Raw genomic sequence first — 14,432 nt, forward strand, 5'->3', positions numbered from 1 at the left:
TTGCCCAGGCTGAGAAAGAAGAGGGTCTGATTCCCATTTGTGTTTTATTTTTTCCTTCAAATTACCTTGAAAAGCTGTAATACTTAATTTTTAAGAAAATTTCCAGTTTGGTAAGCCCAGTTTAGCCTAGTTATTACAGACTTTCTATACTGCCTTTGTTCAGGTTTTTGGTTGTTTATTTCTTCTTGAGGCTTGTTCAAAGCTGACTGTGTCTTAATAGAAATGTGAGACTGATTGCTTTTATTTTGATCATGTCACAGAGTTTGCACTGTGTCTTCTTAGTGTCCTAAATGAAAGGATTCAAAACACAGATCCAATAATAGAAAAGAGAAGCAAACTTAACAAGCAAATGATATCCTTGTATACTAAATATAATCAAAAGAGACCTTTTAAGGTTGTGTCTTTAATTTCAGCTGAGCCTTTTGTCTGTCACACAAAAATGAAGAAAATGTATTCCTTTTCTTGAAGCCTCTGTTGGTGGTTAGGGTAAAAGAATACCAAGTTGCTAAATTATTCTGTTTGAGTGATGTAAACTATAGATTGTATATAGTTATTGATCTGATTTCTTACAAACTCTTTTTTCACAGGCTTCTGCATTTGCTTTTCTTTTTTATATATAAATCTTAGATATGCTTACAGTTGTGCTATTCACAAACCATTCATCATTAAAGTTTTGATTCTATAGGCTTAAATATAACATCCACATCCCACAAAACCTGTCTTGACTTCTAAAATCAAATTGATCAAATTTATTGTGCAGCGTGCTCCCTGAGAGTGCTTACTTGTGTTGTAGTGGTTATGTTATGTTAGTTGTGATAGTTTCTTCCGATATATTTGGTTGATTACCATGCCAGAAGATTTTAGACTTAAAAAAATTCTGATAGTTGGAATTATATCATATAGATTTTATGAGTTGTTGATAAAACAGTTAAAAGTAAACTTTCTTTTTTGCCAACAAAATGCCTCTGGCAAAAGCTCAGCAGTAATGATTGGCATATTAATTGCTGACCAGTTCATATTAAATAGTTAAATTTGCATCACTACAGTACAGTTGTTTTCAAGAAAGCATTTTACTTACTTTACTTTATTTACTTTTTACTTAATTTCAAATTAACTTTACTCAATTTTTATTTTTTTCAAATGCCTTCTTGTGGGAATATTATAGGAAGAGATCACAGTAATTTGAAGTCTATTAGGATAAGAAACATTGATTAGAAAAACCCTTAGAAATAATATTGCTCCTATATTTCTAAATCCTTATTTGTTTTCCTGTTTCTACTTTCCTTTGTGTTTGTGTGGCATCTGTTTTATTTCAGGAAAGAATAATGAGTGTCAAACTTTTTATTTTTGTAAGCTTTGCAAAAAGTCTGAATTTTTTAATTCAGGGCTGTTAGACCAGGAATGTATGTGGCCTATTTATTAGATGAACTAGGATGTTGAAAAGGATTGTTTCTATCCTACTTTCAGCAACTGACATTTTTATTCTTATTCAGTTTTCCTAGTGGAATCTTTACTTTTTAAAGTCATAAACCTATTGTTGTGAGAGACTCTCTAGCAAGCCTAAACTGGATCTCAGGAGTTTGATGCACTCTGTTTTATGCAGGCAGTGTAAAAGACATTTTAAATGTATTATTTACAGGCACATTAATCATGCCACTATAATGGTGTAATAATGCATACCATAGAAGGTTTTCATAAACTCAGCTTCTAAAAGTAACATCACAGTATCTTTCTTATTGTTCTCTGAGTCAGTTCTTTGTAGAGATAGCAATTATACATTCATCTGTCTTATAACTTGGTTCCATATTCAGCTGTGAAGTAGGTAGTCTGTAGATAGACCTTACACAACAGAGAGAATATTTCTGATTTAGAACAAATGGAAACTAGCCAAAATAAACAAATTTGTGTAATTAATGTTAATAACTGAAGTTTTTACCTGTTTCTATTAAATAAGTGTGAAATGCTCATAAAATTATTCCAATATAGGTTTGTGCCATACTTAGTATTCCTCTTCTGTCCCTAGGAATTTTAATAGTTCTGACTTGATTTTGAAAAAATACACCACTAGACAGAAATGCTCTTTTAAAGTTGGCTCTTTTAAAACCACCCTATGAATAATCTGGTTTAGACTCATTCTAGCCCAGTGTATTTCATTTAACTAAGCTTATAGCACTGGAGCACACATGATGAAAATGAAATGACTTGTTAGTAAGAACTAAGGTATACGAAACACTAGAATGTGGTGGTACTGTAAGCCAGAGCAATAACCTTTGTATCTGAGCAAATCTCAGGAAAGAGTTCTGCACAGAGCAGTTCAGCTAGCCATTTTACTTTAATGTGGAGATATAGGTTGATTACAAATTTAAAAGTGAATTGACACACTCTGTTGTAAACCTTCCGTCTAGTGTTATGAACAGGCTTATATTTCTGCACTAAACTTGTTTATGAGTGTTAGCTAAGTCATGTCTCTACCACCCTATCTTCTCAGCTTTGGTCTATCCATGTATATAATGAAAACAGAGTTCTCATCTCTTCTGGTTAAAATAGCCTACTGAATGTGATGTCATTTATTAACTGTAGTACTGTGTACTTCAGTAGGTGTTCTGTCATGCCTTTAGACCCTTTATATTTCTAGCCAATTGTCCTTATACTTTTGCAGTTTTGAGGTAAGTATCCATAGCATGAGCTCATTAGAGGAGTTAAAACACAGCTGATGTGGCTCTGGTGGTAGTGGGGCTCAAGATCTTCTGTGTCAGGTGTCTAAAGCAGACAAGCCTCATACATGGCACTGTGCATTAGGGTTTGCTTGTCTGTGCTAATGCTGTATCTGTATAAACAAGAATTTAAAATATGTTCAGCTCCTCAAAAGCGGTACTCCAGTTCTCTCTGTGCTTCTGCTTCAGAAAAAAAAAGGAGACAAAGCTTTTTTTTTTTCTTCTTCCCTCAGAAAGAGGCCAAGAGTAACCAGATTAAACTCTGCATCTTCCACTATGAAAGTGATGGCAGTACCTCTGCTCAACTGACACAAGAAGCGCTTTTCCTTTCAAAGCTGTTACCTGTATTCTGTTGCTTGACTGTATGCTCACCATTAATCTGTTAAATCAATGTGGAGTACTTAGATAAATATTAACAATTACAGAAATGTTGGAAGGGACTAGTTGTGGAAACTCAGCCTGTCTTGTCAAGAAAGCCCAGTTATTTTTCTTCACCAAACACATTACTGCATAATTTCCTATGTGACAATATAAGAATAATAATAGTGGTGAACATTCTGCTTAGTATTCTGACTCTAACAGTAGTCCTAAGCAGATGTGAACAATAAAAATATGAAAAGCATATACCCACTCTAATGTTCTTCCAGCTTCAAACCATTTTAGTTCATCTTTAAAATAACTAAATTTATTGTAATTGTTATGTAAATCATTAATATATGTATAAATTATTAACTATTTTATATAAATTATTTTTAGTAGGATTTTCAGTATGTCTCTTTTATAATCCCTACTGACTCTATCTTCTAAATGTTTGTTCAGGTTCCCTTTGTATATCTGTATAATGCTCTTGGAACCATTGCACTCTGTCAAGGAATCTTAAGTGTCACCCACTACTGTACATTTTGTAACCATGCTCTTGCTAATGTCATTTGATGATCCATGACTCTTTTACAGAAAGACAAGCATGCACAATCAGTTCTTATCTCGATCTACTCTTTTTATGTCATGCATAACTTTGTAAACCCTGGCACGATTCTCCTTGATAAAGCTGGAGAACATTTTCATTCAAAGTTTTCAGAGCTTTTTGATCATTCTTGTGGTATTCCTCTGAATGCATTTTGCATCCAGCATGACCTTTTTCAAATGAAAGATCAAGAGGTGTGTATCTTTATACATGATGTGAATGAACTGTGAATTTCTACAGTGGCATAACACAGCCCACTGTGATCTCTATTCCTTTGTTAACAATTCATCATGTTTTACTTGGTTTTCTGACTGCCGTCACCCGCTGTGATTCTTTATTAATCAGTCCATGAAGACTTTCCATGATGTTACTTAACATAGCATCGGACTTGTTTCAGTGTTTACAGTAATATGGTATCAGTCTAATTTGGCATCATAAAATTGCAGTTTGCATCCATCCAAGGAAGAAGGCATTGTTACAGATTAATTTATTTTCAGAGGCTATCTCCTTTATGGAGAAAGGATACTGACTTCCTGCTCCAGTCTTCTTTAAATCAGAGTATGTAAATATATATGCTGTAGAAGTATCCATTTCCATAGTACCTCAGCAGTCTGCCATTGAAGCTTTACATTCTGGTTATTTTTCCTGATGTCAGATAAACTATTCCTTTTCATTCTTAATACAAACTTATATTGTTCCTGCATCATATGATTAGAATTTCTCAGCAGATGTATAAATATTCATCCCCATGTACAAGGGAGGCTATTATAGGTATATTCAGCTGTTTAATACAGTTGTAAATTTCTGACAGGTAACTCAAATGCAGCATCCATGTACAACACAAATGTCAGTGATTTCTTGAAAATAAGTCAGGAGAGGTCATTGTTAGAAGTATTTCTGTATGATTCTTTAGCAGCTGATGAAAGATTCTTAGTCCCCACTAGCTCTATCATTTGTGCTTTGCGCAAATTCTGAAGTTAAAGGTTATGAGTGCTAAGGTACTGCACAGGTGCACCATGAACAGTCTTTCACTCAGAATGATTCTCATTTGTTAAATTTGGAAATGTGCTTTCTCCTGGCCTTAATTTTCATGTATTTCTTCATATTCTAAATGGCAGCTGAAGGCAAGCAGAAATAGTGAGTAATTGATTTAACAACCTAAGACAAGTACAGGGAAGTAGAAAAGTTTGTCTTAGTGCTTGATGTGACCTGAGAGAGCTTCTCTAGACTTTTTTTCTAAACTCTACCTCAGCACCTTGGGCCAGCGAAGTGGCCTTTAAGCCTGAATGAGCATGCCTTTTTTTTTTCTTCTTTTCCCTCAGTGCAAAGCTCCAGTGTTTCATCTTTTCAAACTGTTTTACAGCACTCAGAGCAGAATTATATTGACAAGGCTAGAATTCATCTCCTAGAGGAGAATATTGTGCTCTCCTCCTGTTAAGTGCTAATATAACATTTATGTGTTGGTACCTTAATAACAGCCCCAGCTTGCCTAATGAAAGTACTGAAAGCAAACAGTACTCAGTGAGATTTTATTATAACTGGAGTGACTGCAATTTGAGACAAATTATCCCTATTTTTGTTCCCATATCAAAAACAGAAATGCTAAAGCAATTGCTAGATGTTTGGTATAGAATTAGACTCCACTATCGTTAATATAGAAGTAAGTGCATTTTTCATGTAAACAGCTCACAAGGGTCAAGCATCAAAGATATTCTCTGGAAAATGCTTGTCAATAACCTTGTGAGTGCCTGTAACATGTCATTATTTCTTCCTCTTAAAGTTGAGAGCAAGCGGATGAAAATTGAGCTTGTGAATTGAAGGTGCTGAGAGTTATATGGCCTTATCAACTTCAGGTAAAATGACAGTTTTGCCTTGTTATTATTTTTCCTTTCAGAGATCAGGCAATGGACAGTATAAACAAAATATACTGCAGGGTAAGCAAATTGGTATATAAAAAACTTATTATCTGTGTACACAAAGATGATGTAAATCCCTAATCTCAAAAACACTAAATATATATATTGTCTCTTAAAAATGTAGGAAAAAATAAGACAAAAAATATCTTCTGAACAGAATATATAACTAAAATTTTTCAAATTAGAATGTATTTGTTCAAAAAGGAGATAAAGATAAGGTACATTAATCTTTTTTTGAGAGCATATATCATAAAATTAAGTTGCTTTCCATAAGTAGACATTGTCATTTAATAGGTGTATATGAATTTAAGGTAACAGCACGCCTAAATGTGCGCCTGGCCTGTGGAGCTGAACTTCTTCAGCCCTTACAGTGCTGTGTATTGGATGAGTGACCAGAGCAGTGTGGATCACGTGCTTTAGCTACATCTGAGCAGTGTCTGAGCAGCATCAGGACTTTCTCTGCTCTTCACACTGCCCGTACAGCAAATAGGCTGAGGTTGCACAAGAAGCTGAGGTAGGCACAGGCAAGAAAGCTGGTCTGGATAGTTCAAAGGGATATCCCATGCCACACGACATCTTATGCAATGATAAAAACTAAGAGGAGGTGGGTTTTGGAAAGGTACTCATTGCTTAGAGACTGTCTGGACATAGGTCTGCTTGTGACAGGTGCTGAGGGATTGTCTTTTCATGAGCTGTTTTGTATTTTTTCCTTTCTTCCTCCTCTTTGCTTATCAAACTGCTTTTGTGTCAGTCCTTGAATTTCTTCACTTATGTCATTGGAGTGGGAAGGAGCAAGAAAGCAGCTGTGGAGCTGGCATTCTGAGGCCGCTGTTCTATGTATTCTGGTAAAAAAGGATTGAATACATTGTAAAAATATGGGGACAAGATGATACTTTTATGAACTAATTTTAGATTTTAAAGATAATGCTAGTTAATGTATTTAAGCGCAGTTGACTTGTGTTCACATGACTGCAAATTGACAGTTTCCTCTTCTGGCTCATGGTATACCACTTAAGTGTTTTGAAACAGTATATGCACTTCCAATATTTAAATAACATGTTCCAATGTGATTTATCCTATTTTTTTTTTTACAAGGAAGTTAGAAGAAAGCTCCTCCTGCTTCATTAATACCATTAGAGGAAAAGGAGGTCAGACTCTCAGAGTTGGCTTAGCAAGTGAGCTAATTAGATGTGTTGACTGATGTAAAAACAACTTAGGGTGCTTTCAAAGTGATTCTGCTATTGAGAAGATGCTCTTGCGTTTAAGAGGGTTCATTTAGAATCATAGAATCATTGAATGGTTTGAGTTGGAAGGGACCCTTAAGATCATCTAGTTTCAACCCCCTGCTATGAAAGCCCCATCCAGTCTGTCCTTGAATGCATCCATGTAGGGGACATTCACAACCTCACTGGGCAACACTAAAGAATTTCTTCCTAATATCTAGTCTAATTTTACCCTCTTCCAGTTTAAAACTGTTTCCCCTTGTACTTGTAAGGCTACCTACCCTTATAAACAGTCCTGCCACAGCTTTCCTGTAGGCTCCCTTCAAGTACTGGAAGGCCACTCTAATGTCTACTCGGAAAATCCTCCAGGCTGAACAGCCCCAGCTCTCTCAGCCTGTTTTGACAGTGAAGGTGTTCCAACCCTTTGATAATCTTCATGGCCCTCCTCTGGACCTACCCCAACAACTCCATGTCCTTCTTGTGCTGGGGGCTCCAGAACAGGACACAATAATTAAACCTCTCTGCTGTTCGCAATTGTCTGAAAGGAATCTTTGCTATAAACTAAATAAGTATATTTTGTTAATCCATCACTGTAGCTTCAGTGCTTATTACTATTTCTATTCTTTAAAGAAAAGAAATGTTCATTGAAATGGACAGAAATTGCCATATGCAAAAAAAAGAGCAGAAATTAACTGCCAGACAAATTCATAGTTGCTCAAAATGACTTAAGTAGGAAGGAAATTTTACAGAGGAAAAAAAAAATAAATGAAAGCCACCACGAAATAGCTGTACTGCAGATACTTTTTTTTTAATATATCATCTGCATTGCATAGGATCAACATTAATTTCTACTAGCTATGTAATATGCACAATATTTTGTTTATCTTTTAGGTTGAAGATCTAGAAGCATATAATGAAGTAGCTGCAGAGTGTGGGACGCTTGCTGTGGTTGTTGTAACTAACTTACCCAGAGATGCTGCCATTGAATGGCATGTTACTGCAGTAATTGATGACCCGCTGCACAGAAAACATTTTGCAAAGAAGATGTTATCAGAGTCCTACCAAATTGATTGTGAATCTGTGAAGTCCAGCTCTGCATCTTGTGCATCAGTCTCTGTACGTCTGAGCTTGATTTTACCTCCTGCTTCTCAGCTTGATTTAAATAGACCTCTTCATGACTTAGTTTCTGTGTTTGGACAAGCTGTTGAGAACCTTTCAGAAGATTTCAATGCAAGTCCTTTGTCATTTAGAGCTTTCTTCAAGAAGGATGTCTTTGATATTGGAGTGTTACAATCAGGTAAGACTTTTGATAGAAAACAAGTCTTGATAATAAGCATAATGTAATTGGTTTTATTCCTACATAAGGTTTGATTACAAAAAAACATGTTAAAAGTGCTTTCAAGGAAAAGTCCAATTAAGGTATATTTGTTCTTTTAAGGCATGCTTCTGAAAAAAAGAGGTTCTATTCTTGGAGACGTTAAAGTCCAAATTGAAGCTCTAGTTTGCTTTTTCTGATCCTGACTTTCAGCAGGAGGTTGGACTGATTTATTCTATGCTTCTATAGAGAAGAAATTGCCAAGAAACCTGGCAGCCTCGGGGTCAAACATAGGGATGATTCTTTTGTTTAAATAGTCTTGAGCAGTAGTCCATTTTTGTTTTGATGTAGAACTATGTTCAGACAACCAAATATCTGGTGTTAACAAGAACTTTTTGGAGACTAAATAATGAAATATTAATATTCTGAAACAAGAAAATGGTGTTGTATCCCAAAATAAGGGGGTGCCAAATTTTGAAACAGGCTAATTTCTTAGCAGTTTAATTAGACAGATTTTTTTAATTGAAGAAGTTTAATGTTTTTCCCAGTGTTTAGTTTTATCAAAATCACATTCCATTACCAAGTAAAAAGAATAAAGAACAAAAAATACAATGTTGCAACTATGATTTATTTCTTATGTGATGCATGTGTATTTTTGGCTGTACTCAATTTGGAAAAACTAATATTATGCAAGAACACAAAAGCTTCTTTTATCTGTCAAGCATACAATACTGGTAGATCATACTTGTATTGAAATCAGTAAGAGCTTTCTATCAATCTGAGAAGGAACTAAATCAGATCCTTCATCTATATTTGTCTCAAATATGCATGCACTTTAAAAGTCTTTGCAAACCACAACTGATCCATATTAATTAGCTGACATAAATGTTAGCGCTCAAATATTCTACTGTCCTATTTTTTTTCTTAACCTGCAGCAGTTTTTGAAGAAAATTCAACTTGACATTGTTTAATAGGTTTAAAGCACAGGAATTGAAAGCTATAAAAATGTGGCATAGCATAAGCATATTTAATCCAGAAAGCAAGAAATGAACATATAGTCTGACAGAATGTTGTTGTTTTTACTACATCTTGTTTAAGAGCTAAAAGGAAACCTGATAAAACATGTTTCTGGCATGGGATTAACATTATCATTTTGCCTGCTCTCTTTCTTATATTTCTCAGGCCATAAAATAATTACTTCCAAATAAATTTAATTTGCTTTATTAAATATATTGCTCAATATGATGTGTAAATTGTCTGCATGAAAATGTGATTCAGTTTGATTCATGTTACACTACTAATGGCCCAGATACAGAAAGTTGTTTTGATATTCGTATATTCATTCTAGTTGTGTTCAGATCTCTATCCTGTCATAATAATTCCTGTCATTATAGCAATTTTATCATTATCTTCATGGATAAGAAACACATTCTTGCAATCTGTAGAATATATAGAATAAATTAAACTTACAAGTATCACGAACCCATTGACAAAGTCTTCAAAAAGAACTTTTGTCTACTTAGGAAAAAATTCCAGAAAGTTCATGTGATGAGAAGAAGAAATATTCCAACGGTATTTTAAAGTGTCTTGTTTATACATGTTCTTGGCGCCTTGAAAGGCATGTAGACTCCAGTGAAATCTTCTTACCTTTTGAAAGGATTAAGCCTATTAATTAAATATATAATTTACTGTCTTTTATACTATACTTATAGTCATACTTCTCATAACTGAAAATGTATTCAAATATATATTAACACTCAGTTAAACAAGCACTTTATAGGGATTTCAAGATTCATTTCTCTATATTCCAGAAGGTACCCATAAGCAAGATAAAATAATCTGATTTAACTCTAGAGTCCCGATAGGCTGTATACCTGAATCAGACTTTCCTTTTGATTCTTAAAGTATTTTAACTGTTTAGAGATTGCTAAGCTCTGATGACCATACTTTCTTTCAGTTTATTATAGTATATTCCTATGTTGTTTTTCAGCTTTGAAGTAGTCCTCAAGTTTCATTTACAAATAGCAATTAACTTTTCAGCCTTCTCCCTAAATCTGTATTCAGCACGAGAGGAAAAATAATGATTTTACTACCCAGAAATTTAATTCATTACCTGAATGGATTTAGATGCTTACATTTAGTACACCTAGGGAAGTTCAAATAAACTTCTTTTGCTTCTGGAGTGCTTGTGGATGCATGAATCAGAATGGGACAGAGAAGTCACAAGGGGAAACAGTCCTTACGTCCAAAATAGAGCTATTATATGTCTTGTCAGTTCTGAGTTTAGCCTAAATTTGCTTATGCCTGCCTTTTTTGACTTCCCTAAGATATTGAGTATTTAGATATCTCTTTGTAATAATTTCTACTACTTCCAAAGGTTACTGTCTGCTTCATTGCAAGCCCAGTTGGCCGTCACAAGTTATTTTCACTACCAATGGGATGGTAGGTTTCTTTCAAACACAGAGAAGCATTCTACTAGGAAACAGAATAAAGCAGGAGTGTTCTGATCATGAAAATCTGAGACCTAATGCATGGAGTTTTAAAAATATTCCTTCCTTGATATGGCTGCCAGAATACAAATGATACTGAGGGAGCAGTTTTTCAGTTGCAATTATTAATTCATCTCAGGTAGTGCTGGTTGCTAACCATCTGTATGATGATCCATTACTGACATGTTTGATCTTCAACATGTGTTAGACATTGCTAGTCCCACAAGTAGACCTATCCTTTTGGAGTTTTCAACTACAATCAGATCCATTGTCTGCTGGGGCATGATAATATTAATAACTTAGCAGGGTATGCTAGACTCTGCTTTTCAAATATTTTTAATGTGAAGCACATCAGACGGATGTAACTGTAATGAGATAGATAGAAATTATTATAGATAGGCTTGAGGAAAAAGCTGTTCCAGTCTTGCTGACATTCAGTTGGAATTCCATCATGTCATCAGATTGGTAAATAGTCTAGAAGAAGTCTTGAAAGAGCTTGAATCACAGTGTATTGCCTCTTCTAGCAAAAGCATGAAAATGAAGTAAAGTTACCTTTTTGTCTTAGATTAAAACTGGAGTAAAAGAATACTAACACAGACAGTCTGAAATAAGCTTCTTATGAGACTAATGCTTTTTCTGATGCAAAGAAATTGAACATATATTAGGAACAGTCCAAATAAATCAGAAAAGCCTGTTTGTACCTGACACAGTAAGATGAGGGTGAAGAATATATGTATATATTTATGCATATATATAAATATATATATACATATATATACACTCTACCTACTGTAACAGGTTATTGGAAATTGCTATAGCGAATGTTACTGATGTCAAAATAAGCTAAAGGTTTGTGATGCAAATTTGAGACAGATAGCTTTCTGTCATCCTAAGACCAGATGTAAAGTTTTATTAAAAGTGTAGTATTGATGGTGAACTTCTCAGAGGCAATCCCTCATAACATACGAGAGCTTTATGGGCACCATGCTGAGACTGCAGAACACATAGAAGTAGGAGGATTAGATTAAGCTGACATACATACTTAGTAAGATGCTGTTAAGCCTTTAGAAGTCTTTAACATAAATTTGACTATTTCTTTCTTATTCTCATTTAAATATGCATTAATATAAACGTGTCAGGATGATTTGCTATACTATCCATTTGACTAGTTTATACTCCAGTATAGGGAAGTTGAATGCTCATAAGTCATCCCATTATGATTTCACAAGCCTTGTTCACAAGATGTATGCAAAATATTTTTGAATATTTATTAGAGAGTGGAAAAGGTCCTGCATTCATCAGAACATCATATTACATAATCCCCTTTTAATGCTATAGAAAAATGAAGGGAGAATATAAAAAGGCAAAAGCTAACAGGAATAGAAATACAGTCTGGTATCAGCATTAAAATGAACGTGTAACCAGTTTAAAATGTGGCTGTAGTCTGTAAATGCTTAAAACTAAAAGGGTGTTTGTACTCACATGTTTATCAGGCTTCAATTATACTACACTTAATTTTAAAAAAATAATGATAATACTAGTTGAGTGGAGTTCAACCAGACTGGAAAAAATCTTGCTTGAAATGGGACTTGTGATTAGGCATTCATTTAGGAATCCTTGCACTGACATAGTAATTCCCTGAATCATTTAAAACATACTGCTTCTAAACATAGTATTACATTCCATCTTTTTTTATTCCATCGCCAGGGAAGATTCAGGTTGGACATTAGGAAATATTACTTCTCGGAAAGGGTGGTGAGGCACTGGAATGCACTGCCCAGAGAGGTGGTGGAGTTGCTGACCATGGGGGTGTTCAAGAAACATTTGGATGTTGTGTTGAGGGATATGATTTAGCTGGGAAGTATTGGTAATGGTTGGACTGGATGATCTTCTAGGTCTTTTCCAACCTTGATGATTCTGTGATTAATTAAGATACTGCATTATCAACATGCATTTTTTTCTACATGTTTTCCAAAGTATGTTGTTTCTAGTATTGATGGACGTAAGTTTTGTAGTGTAATTCTCAGTGAATTAGAAGTGCACCAAGGGAAAATAATAGTACATTTTTTAACAACATGTCTATGTGCACTAGACTTGCAAAAAAAGTAAAGCTGAATTAATTGTTCGGTATTTATTTACTTGTTTGCCCTAAAGGCCTGTGTAGCGAAGCTGAGCAGCTAGTGGGTAATTACTAACAGACCTAGTCAAAAAACAGATCTATAATCCAACTATATTTCTTAACCTCTGCAGTTTTAATGTCCTGATTATCACAGCAGTTGCAATATCAAATCTAGATTTAGAACACAAGGAGATGTAATTTCTTGTGAAGATACTGGAAACAACACCAGGAATTAAGTACTTCTGAGACTTCTGAGATATGAAAATGTTTTCTGAGGAATTTGTCAAGGCAGTACCACAACTCTCTTTGTCTTACTGAGATTATCAGTTTCAGAATGAGGATTTTCATTTTTTAATAAACAGGAAAACTTATTTGAAGCAAGATATCGATGACAGTATAAGGTGCTATTGTAGCAATGTACATATCACATTTAAATATACAGTCTCATTGTGAAATTATGAACAACCGTAGAAATCACAGATGTAGTCATTTACAACTATATACCTAGTGACACAAATAACCTGTTTTCTCAAGGTTATTTATAAATTTTATATTGGGCAAAAGAAATAGAAATCAAGAACAGTTTGAGTTAATCAGAAGTAACTGAGCAGACGCAATGATTTCAAGAAGTTTCTGTAGCTTCTGCAGATATGACTCTCTGATCATTCTCCAGAAATACTGGCAAGCAGCTCCAGTAGTAGCAGTGACTTCAGAGGAACACAGTGTTTTGTATCTTTTATCTAGATTTCAGCATCACTGATGCAATGATTCTTGTATACTTACTGTGGTTTTATTTTATTCATAGATAGTCCCTTAGCTGCTGGCGCAATAAGAATAAAGCAAATTGAGCATGGAGTCTCAGATATTCCAAGAATAAGGGTGGAGAATATGCAAACATTTTCAGTATTGCATCTCTCATCACACATAGACCTAATCACAGATGTGATGCTGCCTTTTGCATTTTTTGAGACAGTAACATAAGTAAGACTGCTTATGAGTGGAGCAGTTCAGTACAGATGTTACAGTTCTCCGTATACCCCTTTTTCAGTAGGCAGGGAACCTTACCATAAGGTAAACCAGTGTAACTCGGTGAATGAATTTCAGTATTGAAATTAATAGAAGGATTTGAGAGTAATAACGTGATCAAAACCGCATTCTGGTAACTTCCAAGATCTATCTTGTAGGTTCAGCACAACAAAGCTCAAAAATTTAAATACCCTATCAGACTATCCAGTTGCCAATCTACAAGTGATCCCTACAGCATAGTTTCAGTGGGTTAAATTATAGTCTACTTTTCAGGCCTGAATGATGACCTTTTCCCTTTCCCTTAAAATATCTGAGAGTCCATAAGAGGACACCATTTCAACATTCAGCTATTTGATCATTTTTTTTAAAATTTCTTTAATCTTATTCTTACTTTTCTTTCATCCCAATGTCCACAGTTGCAATCATACTTGCTAGTTCCTATTTTAGTTTATTTGTCACCTGTGAAACACAGATACTCATTTTTCTTCCTGTTTACATCCTACAGATATTCATGCCACTATCAAGTTCTTCTCTACACTCAGCCATACAAATGTTGCTATATCAAAGCAATCTGTTCACAATCAACTATTTCTTTCATTACCTGTGTTTTTTCCTATTCTTTGGCATCTTTGGCATCATTCTAGTATGTTACATAGTTAATGCATT

At 34.6% G+C, this 14,432-nt stretch overlaps 1 protein-coding gene across 6 annotated transcripts in view; it reads left to right on the forward strand.

The window, feature by feature from the left end:
- DPH6 (diphthamine biosynthesis 6) overlaps nucleotides 1–14,432 on the forward strand; it is a 179,224-nt gene that overhangs the window by 136,046 nt on the left and 28,746 nt on the right. For all 6 annotated transcript variants that reach the window (XM_015864893.2, XM_015864901.2, XM_015864898.2 and 3 more), the window contains one exon: nucleotides 7,709–8,114. In XM_015864893.2, the coding sequence (XP_015720379.1) occupies nucleotides 7,709–8,114 (406 nt within the window). The remainder of the gene's footprint in view (nucleotides 1–7,708; nucleotides 8,115–14,432) is intronic.

Source organism: Coturnix japonica, chromosome 5, assembly GCF_001577835.2.
Source record: "Coturnix japonica isolate 7356 chromosome 5, Coturnix japonica 2.1, whole genome shotgun sequence".
In the NCBI taxonomy this organism is placed as follows: domain Eukaryota; kingdom Metazoa; phylum Chordata; class Aves; order Galliformes; family Phasianidae; genus Coturnix; species Coturnix japonica.